This window comes from Aulonocara sp. 'chitande type north' Nkhata Bay, linkage group LG2 (genome assembly GCF_057382095.1).
Source record: "Aulonocara sp. 'chitande type north' Nkhata Bay isolate Kocher_YH1m ecotype deep benthic linkage group LG2, A_spYH_male_GT1.1, whole genome shotgun sequence".
NCBI classification, from domain to species: Eukaryota; Metazoa; Chordata; class Actinopteri; order Cichliformes; family Cichlidae; genus Aulonocara; species Aulonocara sp. 'chitande type north' Nkhata Bay.
The window spans coordinates 20,613,584-20,636,714 of NC_141345.1; the positions used below are offsets into that span (position 1 = coordinate 20,613,584).

At 41.3% G+C, this 23,131-nt stretch overlaps 1 protein-coding gene across 3 annotated transcripts; it reads left to right on the forward strand.

Annotated features, from left to right (window-relative positions):
• Window positions 1-18: 18 nt before the first annotated feature.
• On the forward strand, window positions 19-21,752 carry sh3tc2 (SH3 domain and tetratricopeptide repeats 2). 3 transcript variants are annotated; one of them, XM_086308317.1, is made up of 23 exons: window positions 19-266; window positions 3,808-3,916; window positions 5,032-5,130; window positions 6,004-6,138; window positions 6,938-7,065; window positions 7,261-7,366; window positions 7,517-7,660; window positions 8,632-8,830; window positions 8,915-8,988; window positions 9,136-9,331; window positions 9,589-9,725; window positions 9,940-9,990; window positions 10,086-10,390; window positions 10,544-10,738; window positions 11,071-11,931; window positions 12,039-12,259; window positions 12,378-12,544; window positions 12,738-12,915; window positions 13,013-13,163; window positions 13,400-13,522; window positions 13,642-13,792; window positions 13,914-14,110; window positions 14,663-21,752. In XM_086308317.1, the coding sequence occupies exons 2-23, from the start codon at window positions 3,892-3,894 to the stop codon at window positions 15,503-15,505; spliced, it is 4,686 nt and encodes a 1,561-aa protein (XP_086164443.1). In that variant the 5' UTR covers window positions 19-266; window positions 3,808-3,891; the 3' UTR covers window positions 15,506-21,752. The 3 variants fall into 3 exon arrangements, with proteins under 3 accessions (XP_086164443.1, XP_086164453.1, XP_086164434.1); XM_086308327.1 differs by lacking the exon at window positions 3,808-3,916 and having other exon boundaries at window positions 14,663-21,751; XM_086308308.1 differs by lacking the exons at window positions 19-266; window positions 3,808-3,916 and adding an exon at window positions 291-3,807.
• Window positions 21,753-23,131: the final 1,379 nt, after the last annotated feature.

Here is a 23,131-nt window from a genome sequence, read left to right on the forward strand (position 1 = left end):
AAACTTCCTCGGTCAGTGGCACGCTGTTTCGGATCGCCTTTGAAGCGACAGGCACGCACACAAACCCACGCATACACCCACATTCTCACTCACTTCCACACTTTTTCCGCTGTTTCCTTTGCTTTCACCCGCGGAGATTGACAGCACACTGAGCCGCTGTCATGACGCGCAGCTCACCGGTTACCGCTCACGGTACATTCATTAGATATGTTCTGCCACGCACACCAGGAATGAACTGAAAAGACAGAGCTGGCACCAACAGAGAGGTAAGAATGTGCTTTTAGCTGATCTTTAAGTTTCGTGGTGTTATAAACTTTATTCCGTTGGGCAGTCGCTGCTGTACTTTGTACCATGAGGCTGTTGTCAGTCTCTAGTGAAAACGGTAAACAGTTTTCTGAACGTTTGAATGAGCAGTGGCTGCCAAGTAGTGATTTCAGTTCCTCGGTTTCACTAATCGTTTGACAGTAAATAGTTACAGATTCTTCTAAAAGGTCAGAAAACTCAATTAAGCGGCAATCCAAAGGCTTCTTAGAATCAGACTGTAATGAACTGTGGAAATTATCCACCACATTTTGCAGTGATCCACCACAGTGTGTGTTTAAGGGATCCAAATGTCTCTGTGTAACTGTGGGAATCTCCCTGCAGGGAGCTCTCTCCGTCCCAGACACACAGGCATGTGAGTGAGTTAACAGGGGGTTATAGTCTAAACTTAGAGCTCATAACCCCTGTCTCACATTTCTCTCTGCTAACTCCTCTCCCACATGTTTGCCGTCTACCAGCCTACGTTGTACACCCAGAGACACCTCACCTCAAACATCTCCTGCATAGTCATGCAGTTGGACGCAGCCACACACACAGCTGATCACACCATATGTCTCTCATTATGCTAGATGTTATTGTCATGGCCCACAGAGTGTCACAATAGTGTACCAGGCTGTGGCTGTGGCTTCAGACTGTGTGGAGACTGGGAGGTTGTTTAAGGTATGTGGTCATTAGTTACAACAGCCCCTGTTATTACAAGCAATGCATGATGTGTCTGAGGCTTAACAAGTCAGCAATCAAGCATTGTTTATAAGAGACTTTAGTGAAGTGTTGTGACAGCCTCACTCAGAAGAAGGGTTTGGAACACTGCCGCTTAGAGGAAACAATAGTTTTATCTAAAGGTGTTTGGTAAAGAGGATTTACGTGACTTGTATAATCAAATTACCTTTTTTATTGATAGTATCTATGGTTTTATGGAGACAGCTGCTGTTAGCTTTTGATGCTAACAACGGCCTGTGCATGTGACTGCACATATGAGCTTGGAGACCAGTCTGCGTTTATTAGATTGGATATTTGTTGAACAATGGCAAACAAGCAGGGCTGTACAGAGAGCGTCAGGATATTCCCTGCTATGGCTCCTGCTTGTTTACAGCTTTCTGTCTCACCAGGCACGCAGATTCAGTCATGAAGAAGAGGAGACCAGTTACAGACAAGAATATCAGGCCTCTGCATCGCCTAATTTTGCGGAAGCACTTGTTTTCCAACATCAGTGATTGCATCTGATGGTAGCTGACACGAGGCGTGTAAGGCATCAGTTGTTTCTATCACCTCATTACATCAATTGGCCCCTCCATCTCGGTTAACGGCGTAATCTGCAATTTGCTGTGTCTGCCGGCAGTCATCAGATACGTTTTCAAAGTTTAACTTGGATACTGTTCGGGTACAAAAACAAAATGCATAATTCTACTCAGGTTTACTCTCCATATAAGCTTATTTTTACGGCATGTGATGTTTGTGTCATCAATTCAACACTTTTTGGTAGTTTTATTCACTTTCCATTTAAAGTGTTGGAATAGATAAGTATAGATATGTGCACATTGATTTTGTGGGAAACACCCTTTGCTGTAAAACCTACTGTAGTATTTCAGTTTCAGTAATTTTTAAATTAATGTAAAGTCCCTGTAAAGACTTCTCTACCTCCTATCTGATAATACACAGTGATCAACCACAGCTGACCAGATCGACTGGTCAGCTGTGGTTGATCTGTGTGGAATCTGCATCTTCTCCATGTCCCTGTGTGATTTGTTCTGGTAGAGCCTGACCCATTTATTGACGGGTAAATATTATCAGCTGGTATTGGCTTTCTAACAATACCGGCATTTATAACAGCTTATAAATAATATTTTATAATAATCAACAATTTTAAGAGTGTTCACGTTGCATAGTTTTTCCACCAGAAGGCACTCTGCAAGTTTCCTTTTGGGAACACACATTTGGAACGCCACAAAAAACCAATAACAGCTGATCTGAGTAGAGTCGTGCAGAACGTTAGTGGGTAACTACAGGTAACAAATGTTAGGGAAATGTATGCTTCAGTGTCTGAACGAGCAAAAAAACAAACAAACCCTGATATATCAGGATTCAATCTTATCATTATTGATCTTAAACATATTATATCAGTCGGGCTTGACTCTGAGCACACTGGCCTCATACCACAGTCCAGAGACGTGCATATTTAGGTGATCTGGTGATTCTAAATTGGTTGTGAATGGGACTGTCAATAGTTGTCTGTTTCTTTGTATTAGCCCTGTGATGGACTGCCAACATAGGCCCCAGCCGTGTCTGCCCCTGAATTGGATAAGTGGTTAAGAAAATGGATGAGAGAGATTAAAAATAGGAAAGTGATTAGTTACCATTAAGCTTTTATGTTTAGCAGTTATAATTGACATAAACACTGTCAATTATAACTACTTCTGTCTATACTCTGCATGTTGAAGAGAAAATCATAGTATGGGTAACTGTGTTTTTTATATATGTTTTAAGAATGGAGAGAATTTCACATTCTCAATGGAGCCATTGTTGTATTATTTACCGTGTCCCTCTCTGATGGTAATGGGTCGCCTAAGGTCAATTATTCTAATTTTCCCCTCCCTTTGATGCGCTTAATTATCAGGGGTGTCTCATAAGTGAGAACAATGGCGTCTATCACGATCTTCTCACCACGCCATCTCTATTTTCAGCATTCAGCCTTTTTTTTTCTCAGTGACCTCACACTGTAGAAAGAGGCTTTTCTGTGGTGCTCTTGTCATATCACTTTGCCATCTGATGGTAGAAAGCTGAGTTGGGTTAAACTCTGTGTTGGAGATGAACTGATCCTCAACCTGTGTCACCAGGAAACTCTTACCCCCACTTAGCACTGACCTTGCAGCCTGTCCCTCTATGGAATCACCTTACTGTGTATCAGCAATACGTTATCCCAGCAACAAACGCGCACACACACACACACACATTGTCTATGTGACACACATTCTGTGCATATTTTCACTGACACACACAACACATAAGAACGCTATCACTGAGGCCTGCCCCCCCCCAACCCCTACACACTCATACCAATCGCAGAGAGTGCTTTGTGCATTCACTGACTGGCTGGGCAGTTACTGGAGAGAGAGAGCAAGACTGGTGGGAGGGGGAAGATGGAGACAGCAAGACACAGAAATATTAGAAAGAGAAGCAGACAGATAGAGAAGAAGGAGAAATTAATACTGGGGGGGGGGACATTAGAGACAGATCCTAACTGGTGGGAAGACAGACTGAGCAGGGCAGGAAGGAGAGTACAGAAATAGGAAGGGAGCCGGGAATTGTCCAGTAGAGAGGAAGAGAGGGAGTTGTTGTTGTTAAAGAGACTGAGAGGAACTGATGGGATGGCATTGATCTCTGGGAGCTGCCGACTCCTGGGCCAGATGGCGTCTTGTTGCTGCAGACCTCTCCTCAGCTCCTCCTGTTGCGGACCGCTCATCAAACTGTGCCTCTCCTCATTCACAGGTCGGTCCCACTCCGTTCTCTGTGCTCTGCTGCCATGAGCAACTGCTACAGTCATATAGGCAGGAGCAGTAATCAGTATACAACATGGGTAATACACTTAGCCAAGAAGGTAAAAAAAACCAAAAACAAATAAAAAGGGGGGAGGCATGGTGTGTTTCTGCACTGTGACTGCATGACTTTGCTTGTGTTGACTCAAGCAGTCCCAGTGGTGCTAACTGTCCTCCGTGTTGTAGAATGGAAAGAATAGGCTTTTGTCCTCTTAGGCATAATGTCATGTTGCATACTGTGTTACTAAATTGTGTGCTCCCATTGTTTTGTGAATGCTTTGCATCAAGATAATGATGTTCTTTTGTGGTTCTGCACTGACAACACATGTAAAAAGTGGAATTCTAATCTGAATTATTACAGTTTTTTTTTTCCTTTTTAAAATTTAAATCGCGTCTGATGTTGTGACCACGGTGACATAAATGTGTGCTCTGAGGAGTCAGGGGCAGAGCAGCTGAGTGTGTGTGTATGAGTAAGCCTGGAGGTCTTAATGATGTCAGTGCAGTTGTGTGTCCGTGCTCGGCCTGTGTGTGTTTAACGTCCGTGTATACCCTTAACAACTCCTCAAACTAACGAAAAAGCTCAAGTATGCCTCCTTCTCCCTAAGTGATGTCAGCACTCTCCCCACCCAGAAACATATTTGTTTAAAAAAACCAGAAGATTCTTCTCTTCCATCTGTAAGGTAAAGCTACACCCAGGAGGATCTTGACTTAAAGACTAAAAATATATTAAAGGACTAAAAGCAAATATTAAACTCAACTCATATATTTTTGTTTTGTTGAGTTTGCAAACCCTCCTTAATGAACCTTGATATGAATAAAATAACTTCCTGGATTCTTTGCTGGTTACTTTTTAACACTTCCTGCCAGGAAATGGTCTACCTTATAAGTATTCAAAAAGGTGATTAATGAGGATCGTAATGAGATTTGGGGTACTGATAAGCAACATTTGTTTGATTTATTTATTTTTTTTAAAGATAGGTTAGCTAATTGCTAAGTGACTGCTGGCTGTAGCTTTGTATTAACCAGTAGATGCAGGAGTGGTGGATCAAAGAAAATACATTATGCATGTATCCCCAAATTTTTAGACTATTACTGTTGTGATATTTAACGCTGTATTGCTTAGGATCATAGAAACAATTCAATTTTTTCAGTATTGTCATTGCTTTTCTTTTTCCAGACATCTCTCCTGCCGAACTGGATGCTCTATGGAGGGAACCGCCATATACTCTCGGTGGAGCTAATGAACACTTCCCAGGAAATGACATCATGACTCAAGGTGTGTTAGCTATGTTGCACCAAACAGCCGGATGTTTGGAATCAGTTTGAAATCATAACATTATTAAGTGCCCGATTAGTTTAGAGTACAAATAAGTCATCAGCATTCATGTGAGAAGGAGCGGTGCTGCTTGCGCCGTGTTCAAGCAGAGGAAGTGTTTGGGATATCCTCCCTGCACAATGGAACAAACCAGGGACAGCCCGTATCAACTTTCCTGAAAAAAAAAAAAAAAAAGCGTGTGCATTCAGCTTGCTGCAGGTTTAGAAATGATTAAGATCCTGTTTACTTAAATGGCTGGCACAGAAAAAGTGCTAGAGTAATTGGTGATATGTCTAAAGCTGTAATCTACTAAAGTATGTAGCAAATGAGTTTAAACTGAGCATAAAATGAAAAACTTGACAAACAAACATTTCTTACAACATCCGGCTCTGGAAGATAGGATGGGTGGTGTCAGTTGACGGACTACTGTGGATTTTTGTGGATATATTAGAAAGAAAGTCTAGAAACTACTTTTAAATTCATGAGTTCATCCTGTTCAAATACAGACTGCAGCGTGTTGTTTTTGTAAATAGCAAAGAGCGATTGCTATCTTGTGTCATCTGGTAACATTCCCAGTTTAATCTCCATGCCAGTCTGGAACATGCATTGCAGTAGCAATCTACTCTTAAAGCCCTTGTGTTGTCTGTTTTGATAAAATAGTTTCCACATACAACATCCACGTCTCGATTACACCTCAAATGTGAAAATGCTGTTTAGGAAACACTGCCTTAACCAAAAGTACGCTGAGTTTCCTCTCCTCATTTTCTTCTTGTTTAAATTTTAAGATCTAAACTATATTCAGGAACTGTTTCATGACTTTATTTCCTCTTTCAGGTGCTGGTGAAGAGGAGGATGTTGCAATAGTAATATCAGGTGAAGGTACGGTGGAGCCTGACAGTTACTGGAAGAAGAGGAAGGAGGCCTTCCTTAGAGGAAGTACCGTGTCACTGGGAGACAAATTCTCTTCAGGTACACTTTGTGGCGCTTTTACTCGAATTATTTGCCTGGATTGTTTTGCCTTATTACTGGAAAACCTGCTTTCGTATAAGCTTTGCTAAACTAATTTCATACACAGGATCGTTTCCCATGCATATTATATTTATGCATACTGATGAACAACATTCCCCGTCTGCTAATGTTTTACTCACTCAGCATTTTAACTTCATCCATCATTTTCCCTCAGGTTCTTCCTCTCAAATGGATTTAAATGGCCACACTGAGTGTCCAGTAAAAGGCCTAATAGCTTTGTTATTCCTCTGAGGAATCACATTGTGCTCACAAAGCATCTTCCTGAAATATAAGCTCTCAGAGAAAATATTTGACAAAATCTTGCTTTTTTTTTTTTTTTTTTTTTGATGAAAATGATGTGTTTTTATTCCGGTTTCGGTTTTATGTTTTACTTTTTTGGAGATACTCTGAATAGTGGAACAAAAGGATTTAAAATGCCCTCCATATTTATTCCTGGTTAGCTGTAGCTCAGGTAGAGTGGGTGATGTACTAACTGGAAGGTTGGTGGTTTGATTCCTGGCTGCTCCAATCTGTGCTGTAAAGTATTTTGGGGCAAGATACTGAACCTTAAGTGTTCCAGTGCATTCATCACAATGCGAATGTGCGTGAATGGGTGAAGGAAACATGTTATATAAAGCACTTTGAGTACAATATAAGTGAAGTAGAAAAGGCTAATTCTTTATATTCCTCATATTTCACTGCTATAACCAATTTGAACTCAGTGTTGATAACCCCAGAGCGCATTTTGTCCTCTTGCTAGAAATCGTGCTACTGTTCACCGGACGACGGCGTTCCAGTGCAGATTCTGACCGGACCCTCCAGGAGGCGCTACGCACACGACTCCGAGTGGTGGAGAGCAACAGCCAGGACGTCATACAGCTCTTCAAAGTGAGTCCCTATGATGAAGACGACACACAAGCTTCCCTACACTTCTAAACGGTCTGATATAATAATGAAAAAGTAGTATGTTTTTACCATATAATGATTTCATATTACGCAGTATTATATACTGTACATGTAATGTGCACTTTATAGAGATGGCTTAATGACTTTTTACTGTAACGTGAGACTTTGTTTCTGCAGGACTTGTCTGCACGTCTGGTCTCTGTCCACGCTGAGAAGGATAGCTTTGTACTCACATTCAAAACTGTAGAGGAAATCTGGAAGTTTTCAACATACCTTGCACTAGGTAGGACTAATAAGCAACCTTCTGGATGACATTTCAATGTCTGTATTCTCTCTTTTTCGTCTTTGTCGTGCCATCATCACAGTAATAGTACTGGTTGGCATGAGTATAAGCAGTAGTATTTCATCTGGTGTTGCATGTGCTCTTGCCCAGGCTATGTGGCTCGTTGCTTGGAAAACTTCCTCTGCGATCCGTCATTCTGGTTGGACCCAGAGCTGCTCAATGACTTGCAGATCAGTGTGACGGTGGATGAGGAACATCTGGCCACACTGTACCTTGGACTTTTACTCCAGGAAGGTCAGTAGTGTTGTAAGCGCAGTAATTCATGTCACTGAAATGTAAGGGTTTGTTTTATCAGGCCTGGCATTGCACAGGGATAACATGTGGAGGGAAAAGGTTAAGCATCTGTAAATAGAAATGAGATCCTGTCAGTAAATCAGTGATCCGAAGTCTATACTTTAGACTCTAAAGCTGCTGCCTGTATTTCAAAATGTTAATCTATTGATTCATAATGAGATTTAAAAAAGAAAGATAAAGTCAAATGAGTCATTGTCAGAGTAAGCTTGAACTTAAGTAGTTAATTATAGGATGTTAACTGAGTTCACTGTGATTTGATCCCATTATTTTTAATCCATTTCTTTGTGACCCCAATTAAGACTTGAATGAACAGGTTGCCTCACATAGCTTAAGTAAAATTGTAGAACAGACCCACCTCATATGTAGTGGAAGCACTTTTGTGCTGTGCGGAAACTAATTTAGAAACTACGATACACTTTTAATCAAGTCAACATTATAATCACACTTTTATTCATATCAGGTTTATAGAGTTACTGTTAAACCAAAATCCCAAATTTGATCTGCTGTTTGAATGCATTAGACAACGACATGAAGTACAACTTACTGTGCTGTTCTCCTCCATGAATGTGTATCGATTCCCTCCTGCCGGGGCGGCACAGACATCCCTTCTTTCTCTTGAACATATCCTTCAGGCAAAATGCATCATGGGAATGCATAATAGGACTGCAATGCTGGCAAATAGTGGTGAAAATTACATTAACTTAATGGGCCAGGTTATAAAACATCCATCTTTTCCCAGTGACTGAATGAGGGCGCGGCAACTCTGGCAATTTTGCTGATTTTGAACTTAAGTGCAGTAACGTTTACCAGCATCATAAGCAATGACTAAAGACGGGTTTTGTGTTTCTTTGTGTTTCGGGCGGGGGAATAGCGAAGCTGATTCTCTCTACTAAAAATCAGTCTCCTTCCAGGATCCTGCTTTGCTAAGGCGCTGTTCACCAGAGCCGACAATGACGAGGATGAGGAGCAGCTGTCGTTCCAAAAGAATGACCTCTTGGTGGTGAGGGACACGGGGCAGGACGACATGTGGGAGGGCACCTTGCTCACCACAGGAAACCATGGCATGGTGCCCGTCACTGCCATGCAGCCCCTGCCCTACCCGTTCTATCAGTAAGTTGCTATCTGTTCCTCAAATTGACCACTTCACCTATGTGGAGTACAGTATTTGTTAAATTATACTTCCTGTTTGGTCAGGTGGTTCCTGAAGAAGTACCCAGTCTATGCTGGATGCTCACAAACAGAAAGGGAACCATTTGAGCATCCTATCGGTAAAGCTTTGCTATCACATACAGCATACTGTAACCACAGTGCCTGTTGAAATGTAACTGCGTAACTAACTGATATACCCTCAAATTCCTAATCAGTGTGCTTAAAAGTGTTGTTTCTTTTGCCCTTCACCTCATTAAATGCCTCAGTGACTGGCTCCTGTGTGGCAGTAGCTGACTACAGCCCAGTGGGACCAGATGAGCTCCCGCTCAGCCAAGGTGACGTTGTGGAGATCCAGGGTCTGTTGCTCCGAAGCCTGGGTGTTTTCATAGGACGACACACTTCAACTGGATGCCGCGGCTTTGTTCAAATAGCTCACGTCAAGCCTCTCAATACTGCACCCTTGTAAGAAAGTCTTTTTTTTTTTCTTTTTTTTTTGTAAATCCAGGCAGTGGCTTAAACTAGCTGGTCTCATTGTAACATGTTTCACGCTTCACCTGAAAATCACTTTATCGCAATACCATCTACATTCCTTATGTCTTGTTTACAGTCTTCTGCTAATCTTTTATGAAATCCTATTTCGAGGATTCACAGTCTGGACAGGGCGGATCAGGTGATGAGGCCTGGATAATCATAATGCTGCCTTTGTTTCCGTTACACAGAGATGGACAATTGGTCTTTCTAACCGAGGAGGAGAAAGCCAGCCTTGCTCAGGTTAACCCTTGCAGTTCTGAGCTGAGCGACAGCGGCCTGCTGGAAAGGCTTTTCTCGACTGACATCAGCTCCGTTTACAGGCTAGGTAAAGGAATGACTGGGCTCGCTGAGAAATGTTGCACTTTTAATTAGCTAGGGGAAAAGGGAGGGATCGTGTCATCGAGGCATAACTGAAATACAAGTCATGTTTGTTTCCTAAATAGCGGCGGTATTTGTAATTTATTCTGGGAAAGATAGTTTCCATCTGTGCTTCCAGCTGGAAAATCAATGCTGAATTGATTTACCTTGTGTGTTTCCAGATAGGCTGGATGAAACCGACTTCATGTACATTAGGAGTCGGCCAAAACATGGTAATGACTTTTTAAGAAGAAACCTGACGTTTACGATGCTGATGCCTTTGAGCAGCTTGAGAAAGGATTTATGATTATACCTGTCGTCTTTACAGATCTTAAAGGCCTTACGAGCGCTCGTCAAAGCATCATGTCAGAGAGAAGTGGAGTCACACCCACCCACCAGTCGTCCCCTCGCCAATCGCTCTCTCGCTCCTCTCCTCATCTGTCCCTCTGTCACTCTCTCAACCCTCTGCCACGAGAGGGAGAGCGCCTATCCTTCACCCTGGATGACACATTCAGAGAACTGGACGAGTTCCAGGAAGATCCTCCTCTTTTCTTGGAAGAGAACAGCTGGGATGGGGAGGAGTCAGAGAGCAGTGACCCTACACTGACTCTACTCAACCAGGAACACTTCCAGGTCTGCCTCATTTATTACATTACTCAAGTCTTTCTTTCTTAGCCATGTTGAGCTTCCTGTGTCTGACTTTCATTAGGACATTTGCCCTCCTGTTAACTCGGTTAATGCCTAAAATAACTCTAAAACCCTTTGTTTGTTGTTTTTTACCCCCAGGATGCTTTCTTGCCCCTGTATGACCTGCAGTATTCCTTCCTGTGGGTGACTTTCAGCGGCAAGACTGAGGACGAGCTGTCAGGTCACCTTGAGAGTGTCAGAGAGTGTGCCAAGAGAATGGGAATGCACTGGGCGCATCGGCGGGCATGCTTTCTCCTGGGGAGACTATGTGCCAGGAAGCTAAAGTTCTCACAGGCATGTTTTTGTTTTTTTTGTTTTGTTTTTTCATTTGCATTTACCATAAGTGTGCTTTGTAGGCTGTATGATTACATACTTTAGTGTTTTCTAAACAGAGATTTCAAGGCAAGTTAGCCTGTAACAAGACACCACACATGACCATTTACATAATATTGTAATAATAATAATGATGCTTTTTGCAGTGTGGAGAGAGATAAAATGAAGTGCACAAATTATTTGTCGCACCTTTTAAATGAAAATAGGTTTGAAACACCGAATTTTGCTGCAGTTTTACTTGGTGGAACATATTTGTTTTCGATCTACACCAGTGTACAATCTTTTCTCCCCAGGCACGTGTATACTACGAGGAAGCTCTGAGCGTCAGTGTCGACAGCTTCTCTGATGTTCAGCTCCTGGTTGCCCTCTTCACAAACCTCACTGCTATTTACCTGAAGCAACGCATGACTGACAAGCTGCCCCAGACTCTGGAGAAGGCCAGCGCCCTGCTCCTATGCCTCCCCTGTCGTTCCTTCACATCGACCGATGAAGTCGAACTGCTCAAGGTGCTCCTGAGGAGATCGGTGGTGATGGTGGACAAGCACCTGGAGGCTCGTATCTGCTACCTCATGTCCACCCTCTTCCTGCTACTCAAGAAGAGCGATGACGCTCTTCCTTTTGTCGAGCGGCTCCAGTTTCTTTCGCTGACTCTGTCTGCCGCCGACGGGCAACCGATAGCTCCTTTGGATCTCAACTGGCTCCTCAGCTGGCTCTATCACTGCAAATACATGCCTTACTTAGCACTTGCCTCGCTGAGCCTGGATTCGAGACAGGACCACACTCTCTACAATGTCTTTCAGAGGATTGAATTATTTATCAGGAACTCTGTTCGTTTGAACCCCTGCTGGAAGGAAGGAACCTCACTGCTCCCTGCTCAGATCGTAGTTTACCTGCAGCAGACTCTGGCAATAGCCGAGCGCGGGGATGACATGAAGATCCAAAGGGACCTGTGTTTGGGCTTGGCCTCAGTTTACCAGCAGTACGGCGCTCTTGATAAAGCACTGCACTGTGCTCAACGAGCTGTGGAGAAAGGAGGCCACATCAATGAGGAGGAGGGATTTGAGGCATCTGTGTTGCTTGGGTGGTTGCTGGTGTTGACAGGCCAGGCTGAGAAGGCCCAGAGTGTTCTACAACCACTGCTCACATCACTACAGGTACAGTGACCAGTGATGAACTGGTGAAGAATGACACACTCGCAGTGAATAATGTCTAAACAAACATGAATGTCATGGGTAATACGTGCCTTCGCATCTTTCTGCAGGGAACAGACAGTCCCACTCAGCGAGGTGTGATCCATAACCTGCTGGCTTTGTGTCTGAGGCGTCAGGGTCGCATCCCAGAGGCAGGATGGCACCTCCACTCTGCCTTGGTAATCTCCAGAGAAAATGGAAACCAAAGGAATCAGGCCCTGGCACTTGCCAACCTGGGGTGTCTGGCACTGGACGCGGGGGCGTCTTTGATTGCAGAACGCTTCCTGGTCAGGTCAGATCTTTGACATTTTTTGAAAAATCTGCCACAGTTAAGTTTTGACAGATCAAACAAATCTAGCGTCTATAGGATTATTTAGTTTTGATATAATCTTATTTTCTCTTTATTTTAGATCCATGTGCCTTTTTTGGGATCTCTGGGAAAGCCCGACAGATGAGGAGCACGTTCAAACCTACCTGTGGCTGGGGCGTAGCTACAAAGACAGGGGGCGGAGTCAGGACATCAGGGCATGCTATGAAATTGGGTTACTAATTGCACTACATGCCAAAAACCTGCACAGTAAGTACAAGTTCATCCATGAAACTTGCTGTAATGTACCTCCACTGAAAATGGCACCTTCAAGCATGCATTTAGGTTCATGTATTCGTGCACACTAACTACTAACTGCATGTAAACAGAGGACTTTGTATTAAAATTCAAGCAGGTATGACCAGTATGATTAGCTGGTTATGTTGATCTGAATTTTTCATAGGTCAGATGGTGGTGGCCAAGGTGCTGAGCCGACTGTATGCTGACATGCTGCTTTATGGTCAGAGCATTGTCTACTATGAGCACTGTGTGTCAGTGTCCAGAGAACTGAAGGATAAGAGACTGGAGGGGGAGTATCTGGAAAAGCTCAGTAGCCTCTACCTCACACTCAACGATGAGAGGTGAAGATTTGCGTCTCATTTCTATGATTCTGTCTCTATCTGTAACCTAACATTTGTGTCTTAGATTTTATGGTTTTTAATCGTGCATTCTGTGCAGGTCATCTCGTAAATCTCTCGACTACACCAAACAAAGCTTGAGAATTTCTATCGATCTGGGAAAGAAGGAGGAAGAGTCTGAGACCTGGCTACAGGTCGGACGCATTTATTATCTCGTTTATGAGGATGAGTTGGCTGACATGTATTTACAGGTGAGGAGTGTTGGTGTGTGTACAGTAGTAGAGGGAACTTTTTCCTTTCAGTGCCTTTTGTTGTTTCATAAATCTGGTATTCCTTGAATGTCGATATTCCACATTCCTGAGCAGCAAACAGTTCCCTTACTAAACAGTTAATGTTTTTACTTATGAAGTATAAAATAAGATCCAATGATAACATTTGATTACTTGTGTCTTGTCGTATTTGTTTTGTTTGCTTGTTTGTTTTTCAGGCAGCAGTAAAGACAGCCTTAAGGATGAATGACCCTCACTTTGCCATGAGCATCTATGAGGAGGCAGGAGATGTTTACTTTAAAGGTCACAGGAACCGGATGGCTTCTCTGCCGTTCTACAGGGTAAAAGGATACTTCAAGTGTACTGTTTTGGGGGTTTTTTTTGGGTTTTTTTTTTTTTTTTCAATAACAAACTGTAGAAAGTTTGGATTCTCAGTAAAATTACTTATATTTGCTTTCAGGATGGGAGTCTGCCGTTTGCGAGGAGCATCGATGACATCCACTCAGAGTTTCGATTGTTAAGTAAACTCACAGACCTGCTGATGAATGAAAAGGAGCACGAGGAGGCTCTGCAGTACGCAACACTGGCTGTCCAGGTCGCCAGCAAAACAGGTACAAAGTTGAGCCGTGCCTGAGCCTCATGTCTGTAATAATCCTCTCAATCCAGGTACAGTGTGGTATTTGTACTTGGCAAGATACTTTATAAAAAAACATTGACTTTTTTTTGCTTTAGGAGTGAGTGTGAATGAGAGGAGTGCTTACCATCGATTAGCTACAATTTACTACAGTCTGGAGCAGTATGAGATGGCAGAAAACTACTACCTGAAGTCGCTGTCACTGAGTCCGCCTGTCCTACAGCACCCCATGGAGGCTCGCTACTACACCAAGGTCTACTGCAGGCTGGGAAACTTCACTCTACACAAACTCAAGGTACAAGGGACACAGTTACAGTGTTGCATTGGGAAAGATAGAGAGAGCACATTCCTAAAATGATCCTGTGTGGGGAAGCGACCGCACCGCCCCTTATTTTCTCCCTCATCTCGCTGAAGTCAGCGTTCTCAGAAAGAAATGGAAAAAATCATCCCAGAAAGGAAAATATAATAAGAGTGCGTTCTGACTCAGGCATATTTAATATTACTCTGTTAAGAGAAACACACACGCTCACACTGTAATTTGTTTTACACTTTAACCAGTGATTTAGTGGCAGTATTAAAAATCTTCTTGTTTTTCTGTATTAAAATGAACTTTCGAGAAATTACTTCTTCTGTTGGCGATGATCGATTTCACTGTCCAAAGCTGATGGCAAATGTAAGCTTTATCTTTCTATATGTCAAAATGACCTGCTCATGTTTTAATCATTGGCTGAGAAACAGTATCGCTTTCAGGTTCATCTCGTGGCGATGTAACCTTCAAATGTGGAAATTATGTGTTTGATTTTGACAAGACCAGCTCTGACCTCTGTTCTGCGTGCTCGCTCTACAGGATGCTTTTGATGCAGTGGGCTACTTCCAGCTGGCTCTGGCAGCAGCACTTGAGGACCAAGCTAACCCTGAGGCTCTGTATGTGGTGTACATGAAGCTGGCCGAGATCCATGGCAACCACATGCCCGATGCTGAGCTGTGCCAAGTTTACAGAGACAGAGCCCAGAGTCTGAAGAGAGTTTTGGCTGGATTGGAAGGCACTGCTGTTGGACAGGAAAACAAAGATGATGCAGATAGAGAGGCCGTCCAAAATATGGAAAGGAACTTGGATGCTGACGTGGGATATACAGAAAATTTGGTTAAGTCGAGCTCCTCTTTTTATTCTATACCTGAAAGTGTGACGAGTGAAGATGACTTGGCTCCAAGAACTCGTAGGATGCACGTGAAATCAGACAACAGATGCACAGACGCTAATCTTAGATTAGGTGCTAATGGGAAAACCTACCATAACTATCTTCCTGACTCAGTGGATGTGTCTGGCTCTGAGACAGATACCATCGCCAGTCAGTCGTACACTGAGAGCATTTTCACGGAGTCCTTCGATACAGCCAAGGAGGACATGTCAGACTCCAGCAGCTCTACTGACACTCTACAAACTCACCTGAAGCCACCTGAACATAACATTCCCACTCAAATACCTGTTAATCGCACAAGTGATGTCACAGGAGACGCACAGTCCAAAGACGCTGATTCTGATACTCAGGATGACGAAAACACCCTCACTAATGAGACTCCAGCTCAAACAGAGCCTGGTACTGACCAGCGTGTTGTTATAAACAATGATGAAGCTCTAAGAGAGGGCAAAGAGAGAAATGGTTGTGAGACTGGTGGCGCTCACGGTTAACACGCTGACGGAGGCACATAGTCTTTCTCCCTTTACGGATCTTGCCGGCTTTTGCTTCATCAGGTCACATGTGTCTTGGCAGGGAAAAAGCCACAGGGCACAAACCCAATACTGTAAATCTATGAGACAATTCGCTGATTTAGAGCATGTTCGTTCTGTCTTATGCAATCACAGGGCACTGTGCTTGCAATATATGTTTTGTACATTTTTGTATCTCTGGAAGATATGACACAAACATAAAAAAAAGTGTTATTTTCTTTGCTGAGTGTTGATTTTTATGTGGTTGCCCAATCAAATAAGAGAGGAATATGCAGAGTATGTGCATGTTTCCATAAGGAAGAACGGATATAAAACATGAATAATAATTACTGCTCATTTATACTACCAGCCGTTACTGCTATAATGGTTGGTAGTATTAATGATTCTTTGTGGTAGCATTTCATGGGCAGTGCCACACATTCCAGTATATGCATACATATATATAGTTAGGTTTCCTAGAAACCATTTCAAAACAAAGTTAAGTGTGATATGCTGTAAATGTAGAGGAAGTTTTAAACATAAGCAGAAGTATGTCTGAGTTATTTAAATACAAGGTTAGATAAAAATCATTTGCATACAGGTGACACGTGTGTTATTCAGCAGCTTACTTTCCTTAATGGAAGGTACAAAACCAACCTGATGTCAGAAAGAAATCACAATGTTCCAGGTGAGATTTTATGCCTGAAACCAGGCAAAAAGAGGACAGAAGAGTAAATGGTGTGAGAAAGTGATCCCGAATGCTCTGCAGCTTCCCTGCAGTGTATTCCAGTATATTTTGTCCCTGTGGCTTTGTTTCTTATTTGTGTTTTGGTTGATAGAAAGACCACCATAAACTGATGCAGACTAGGCACAATTTGGTGAGGAAATTGTGAAAATATGAAGGTTCTGATGCTCCCTGTGTTGAAATTGACCTTATTCCTGTTGTGTTTATTGTTATAATGGAAATGCAAAAGAAGGAATGAAAGAGAAAATGGTGCATTTGTTTACCATAATGTTGTCTTCATTGGGTTTATGTCACAGTGCTCAAGTAAGTTTCTGTTTTTTGACAACCGTGAAGTGCTCTTAGATGGCAAAGAGCATGCTCACAGCAGCTCACTTGATCAGTTAAGTCTCGAGCAGGCCAGTTTGATTGAGATTTAGCAATGGCAGGAGGAATGGATCCAAGTGACCTCAGCGTTTCAGGAGGGATCTTGGCCACAAATGCTTTTCGACAGAGTAGTGTGTCTTTGAAAACTGTGGTCTTAAAAAACGTTTTAATTTAAACCTGTAGGAGTAGTAGATGGTTAAAGAACTGGTTTTAATATAGCGGTTTTCTGCTGGAGCACTCAAAGCACTTTATGCAACATGTCTATCTAACAATGACATTCCTATGAACGCATCTAGAGCAACTTGAGGTTCAGTATCTTGCCAATGATACTTTGGCATGTAGACTGGAGCAGCCAGGGATCGAACCACCAACCTTCCAATTAGCGGGTGAGCTGCTCTGCCTCCTGAGCCGGAGGCACGAACTGTATATCGCATTAATGCGACATAAAAGGAAAAGAGAATATCTTCCTCGGGTGACTAAGAAGGTGAAGAATGGATTCAGACTGTAAGCAAGAACATCCATAAGCAGAAGAAGCAGATGGATAACGTCATCTGGTTGGGCTGCATAAAGCCATCATAACAAAGATGAATGCACATTTGAGAGTTCAGCTGTGCAAAAGCCATTGATACTCGTCAACAGTGCCTTGTCACCTCACAAGAAAGCTCCTATTTTGCCTTTCTGCGTGGTTTGTATGTTCTCCCTGTGCCTGTGTGTCTTTCTGGATGGATAAAAGGAATGGATGCATAAAACCCATCCATATTTCATTGACATTCTTAGTCCAGAGACATGGATGTTAGGCTAACCAGTGATTATCATTCTGAATTAGAATGAATGTGGTGTGAATGAAGGCTGTGTACAGTATAATTTCCCTTAAATGTGATTTGTAATCAAAGTGCTCTGAATGGTCAGTAAGACCAGAAAACAGAGTGCATTAAATTGTAAAGGTCCATATATTTGTTATAATATAAATGATATAAGAATAGGTTTTGTATTAATCAGCTGAAACTTTAGTCAGCAAATTAAAAAATAAAGCACCTGATCATAATCAAGTATTTATTTATATAATGCACAAGTTTCCATTTGGTGAAGTACAAATAAAAAAAAAATAATTCAAAGTAAATATTAAAAGTCACTAATAAAGTTGTCTTTACATCAATCCTGAGCTATGCGATTTACAGTGAAAGCCTTCCTGATACTGATATTTTTTTTTATTATTGCTTATTTTTGCCAATGCTGGGAAGTGACCTGTTCTGTACCAGCTGAATTACAAATACAGGGAAGGCAGAAAAGAGCACAATAGAAATAAACTTTCCACCAAATGCCTGGAAACCACAACTCCAGGGTGAGCATAATGAAAAGTGTCTTTTCAGTCCTTTTACAAGCTTATTGGAATCCACTGATTGGGAAATACTATGTTTACTAATTACATCAAGCCTAGTCAAATAAATGTTTCACAAGGGACATCACAGGAAACAGAAGTCTAAAATACACCCACAAAAGAGACTTCATTTCAAGTAGTTTGGTACTTCCCAGAGTGTGTTAATATAAACGGTGATGAAGATCTAAGTGAACAATGTTGGTGCCACACAGAGTGAACATGCACACTACACACAGTCTCTTAGCGGCACTCATATTTCTTTCATTTCCCCAAGTGTGTCTTTGCAAGAAAATTGACTCTAATGTTAGGAGCACATGGCGCTTATTGTGCAACTGTGATGTCATTACCGTAAATCTGTCATATTAAGTCAATTCAAACCATGTGCATTTCTAAATACTGCATTTATCACCAAATGTCAAAACAGAGAACATTTGATCTTATTTCATTTGATTATTTTTAATATGCTTATTCTTAATTTGATGGCAGCAAGAAAGAGGCAGAGGCATGTTTCCCACTTGCATCACCACTTGTTCAGTTTTGAAAGCCAAGTGTTTTCCATTTTGTCTTTTTAGTGGATGACAGGCCACTTTAGTACATCAACTGTTTTTGTGGTTTGGCATTGACTTTCTGATATAAGGAAAGCGTGCTCTTAAAAAGAGGCCGTCAATGGCAGCATGCTATGTTGTTCAGAAACCTGAATATGCCCTTCAGCAATATAAAGACTTTGAGAGATGTGCAAGTCACCCATGCTATGTGCACGAACACACTTTCACTCATGAAACTCATGCCTAAGATCAATAAGGACGAGTTGTGTTCATTCATCTGCCATCTGTGTTTGAGCTACTACTGCACAACTCAGTTCTGTTGTTATCATATTCATTTTCTTGCCCACCTCTGTTGCACATCCTTTAAATCTCACTGCTTTTCTGTCATTCTGCCTGCTACACTCTCATTTGTCCAATCCATCTCCTCCTGACCACCACCAACATCTAGACTCAAGGAGAACCTTCCTACTTCCTAACATTGTTTCTCTCCACTCTGATATGGAGCTTCACTGGAGTCTACTTACCAGATCTGTATCTGTATTTCAGTAAATCTTCCTTCAAATGAGCTGATGACCGGCTGGATGGTGCTGGTCCACAGTGTGATCCAATAATAAGGTCACAAGAGTTTTCCTCCTCCAAGCTCTAGAGTTCTAAGACACTATTTCAGCCATTCACAATTGGTTAGCCGTGATTACTGGTAGTATACAAAGATTTTTTGATATTCTCTGAATCCTTTAATCACATTGTGCTCCTGAGATGATGAAATCCAGAAATCTGTAGCAGTTTTGAACAATATTCTTCATTTGTTTAATGTTTCACTGCCAATCTTTCACACAAGCCTGAACCGTTAGCTGACTTGAGACTGCTAAGACTTTACTAAGTTATCACATTAGCCATGAGATGTGAGAAGAAGTGTTTCCACTATTTGTTTATTTTTAATATTTGACAACTTTTCATTCCAAATGTGAAAAAAAATGAAAAGAAAGTGTGGTCGTATTTTCAAAGACAAATCAGATTGATCATTTTCAGATTTTGGTGTCATTTTTTCCTCTCTCTAAATATTTATCATATGACAATGAGTACTGAGCAAAAACTAAGCACTAATATTTTATGTAACAGAGTTCTGTTGTACCTTAAGCTCATTTAGAGGGAAGCAAAAAAATCATGCTGTAATTATACAGTATTATTAGGGGACCAGGTAGACTTCAGTTTGCAGTGTGACTATGGTTGACCTCCTCTCCACTGACCACAGTGCTCTCTGGGCTAAAATGCATTATTTGGAGAACTATAAAAAGGCGGGAGTCTAAGCAAGCAGATATCTCTGTTTTTCTATTTCTGCTTTCAAAAGTTCTTTTTTAAATATACATCATAACTTATAAAAGCTTTTTTTTTTTTTTTTAATGATGGAGGGTTTTTGTAAATTTGGCACTTCTTAAACAGCTCCACAAGAGGGCACTCTCTTACTGATTTACTATTTGGCTGTACAGTAAAAACCATCAGCATGGTGTTCCCATCTTCAGCCAGAGGTGGGCAGTGAAAGACAACGCTTAGCTTCATGATAGTTTTTTTTTTTCATCAGCAGCCTTACAACAGGTAGAATAGGAGAGAAGAGGAGAAAGAATATCTCCATCAATCTGCTTGGTAATGACAGCAAACCACGGGGAGCATAATGTAAAGTGTCCTCTATGTCACATTTATGGCTTCAGTTCACATACAGTGAATGTCCTGTAATGACCTTTATGTCCCAGAGCCCTGAAATGAACAGTGAGAAGGAAGATTTGAACTAACACAGACAATAATAATGGGTGATTTTTTTTATAGGTACATATAGTGCTGCTTGACTGTAGCCATACTTTTGTGGAGACTTTTGTGCTCTGGATTTCTCTGATTAGATCACTAACATATTAACTACCCTGCATTTCACTGGCAAATATCAGAGAGTTCAAACAAGGGCAAACAAAGAAACGGCTAACGACTGGATTGTTGCAGGACAACGAGGAAAAGGAAGAAATGTTTGCATACATAATCTGCATGGTAAATAATATTGCAAGGTTTCCTTCCCCCCACAAGCATGAGTTTAGCACAAGTTCAAAACAAGAACAGCTGTGCCAAAACAAGCACTGAATTGTTCTTCCTTTTTAAGTATTCCCAGGGTTACATTCAAGCAATCTTTAGGGACTTATAATTAACAAGTTTACACTCTACGCTCCACCTAATACTCATGTGAAATTATAAGAGCTCATTAGGATCAAAAAAAGAAAACCACAAGAGGCTTTATCTAAGAACTTTGATGCAGCGCATGTTCCCTCTAAACCGAGTCGTTTTTATAGTAAAGAAGTACAACCCTGTTCCCAAAAACGCTAAGATGCTTTGTAAATAAAAGCAGTATGCAAAAATGATCTCTCTATATATCACAATATATGTAAGGCTTATAAGCATTTTCTTTTAGCAACAGATAATTAATGTTAACCAGCTTATAATGACAAGTGACTTCATGAATAGCCTCTTTCATAAATCAGATTTAATGAATTACTTACGGCCTCCTGCTTAAAGTGATTCCCACTAGCCTTCTGCCCCTAGATAACATTCCCAGATTGAGAAATAACAGTTAAAATAAAAATGTTGAAATCCATGTTGCTGTCCGCTGTCAGTGTCCTGTAACCGCTCACAATAGCATAAACAACGAAATCAACAGTTATTTCAGCTACGCAGCATATTTATGTTGCTCACCTGTGACACACAACTCTCTACGACTCACACACACACACACACACACACACACACACATCATATTAGTTTTAGTGGTCATGAGACTGGAGTCAATATGTGTGTTTTTGGTTGTTCCCCTTTCTCGCACCTTGTTTCAGTTTTTACTTTGTGTCTCATTTCCCTCATGCTTCCTATCCCCAATCAGTCCCTGTGTATAGTCCTTGGTGTCTACACATCAATCTCAAGCTCTTCCTATTACTTGGTACTGCTCTTTTTAAAAAGTTTTTGCCATATTAAAGGCTACTATTTGTTCCCTTTGTGTGCCGTGTGCCCTGCAATATGTCCTCTCATCACACTCCATAAAGATCGTTGTCATGTGATAATTGTTTAAGTATGTATAATTAGTTTTAGCCATTATTTTTGTCATTATTCTTATATATTGTAATATCATTAAAAACCCAACTGCAGACAAATGAGCAGTGTCTAGAAGTCCTGTGTACAAAACATACTACAATAAATACAAATATAATGAACATGGCTTGATGCCGTGATTCTTGTTCAATAAACTACTACGAAAACAAACAAAAGCTAGCCAGCGTCATTCACTTTGTGAGTCTAGCAAAGCACAAATGAGGTGTGATCAAAACACTTGGAGAACAGGTCTATAAAAATCAGAAACCTTATGTTTTGAATTTATCCAGCTCATGTTTAGGTATTTTTCACAGTATTCAGACAGGTTCCCACACAGCTGCTCCCCCCCCCCCCCCTTTTTTTTTCTTTTCAGCTGCTTTCTGAAAGCCCCAGTTTTCAACACATTCCAAGCCCCGAGGCAGCGCTAAAGGTGAGGAGCAACAGCAAAGAGAATGCGTGTCAATTTTCTAAACCTCAGCAGCGCGCTACAGAAATGAAGCGTTTTACTGTACAGCCCTGAGGATTCTCAGGAAGAACACACACACACACACACACACACACACACACACACACACACACACACACACACACACACACACACACCTAAGCATCCTAGACCACTGACCAATCTTGGCTCCCAACAACTCCTTTTCCTGAAAATGAAAATGACCTTCAAAGCATATTCAAATAAGCTACCATTTGATTTTACAGACCTGTTGTTGTAGCCTTGTAATATAGTTACTGCCCCACTACAGATAATAGGCTCATTGTCCTGTTCAGGTCCTGTAAGAACTTTGATGCAGCACATTATCTCCCTCTAAACTTATCCGAGTAGTTTTTATAATAAAGAAGTACAACCTGTTCCCAAAAACACTGAGATGCTTTGTAAATAAATACAGCATGTAAAAAATTTGCAAATATTTTAAACGCTGTATTAAATATGCAACACACATAACTGATAAGACAACATGTCAAATAAAGAAAATATTTCTCCCATGTAGTGCTTTACATATATTTGTTGTATTTTGAGTAATGCACAAATATTTTAGGTGAATGACAGATGGGACTGAAAGTAGGCCAGTTTAGGACCCAGACTCTTTGACTGCATAGACATGCTGTTGGAACATGTACAGAATGTGGTTTGTTGTTGTCCTGGTGAAAAGAAGGGAGGGTCTGCCTGAAAAATAAGCTGTCTAGTTTTCTCCAAAGCCTGCTCATATTTTTTTTAAATCATTGATTGTATGTTGTTTACCCATATCTTTAATTCACTTTGTTCTTGTTATATGTCACGTGATAAAGAATTCACGTATCATTAAATCAGGTGATAATTGCCTTCTGAACCTACTAGTAATCTCATTTAGGTTTTAAATAGCACCAATTCACAATAGCTGCCTGAAAGGACTTTACATTACAGCCTGACCAGTATGGAAAATTATCATTTTCTTTCAAATACTATC

Coding starts and splice junctions, on each gene's coding strand:
- sh3tc2 (XM_086308308.1), top strand. CDS start 3,687: ATGGCATTGATCTCTGGGAGCTGCCGACTCCTGGGCCAGATGGCGTCT. Junction 10,391..10,543: donor TCAACCAGGAACACTTCCAG/GTCTGCCTCATT, acceptor TTTTACCCCCAG/GATGCTTTCTTGCCCCTGTA. Junction 12,545..12,737: donor ACATGCCAAAAACCTGCACA/GTAAGTACAAGT, acceptor AATTTTTCATAG/GTCAGATGGTGGTGGCCAAG.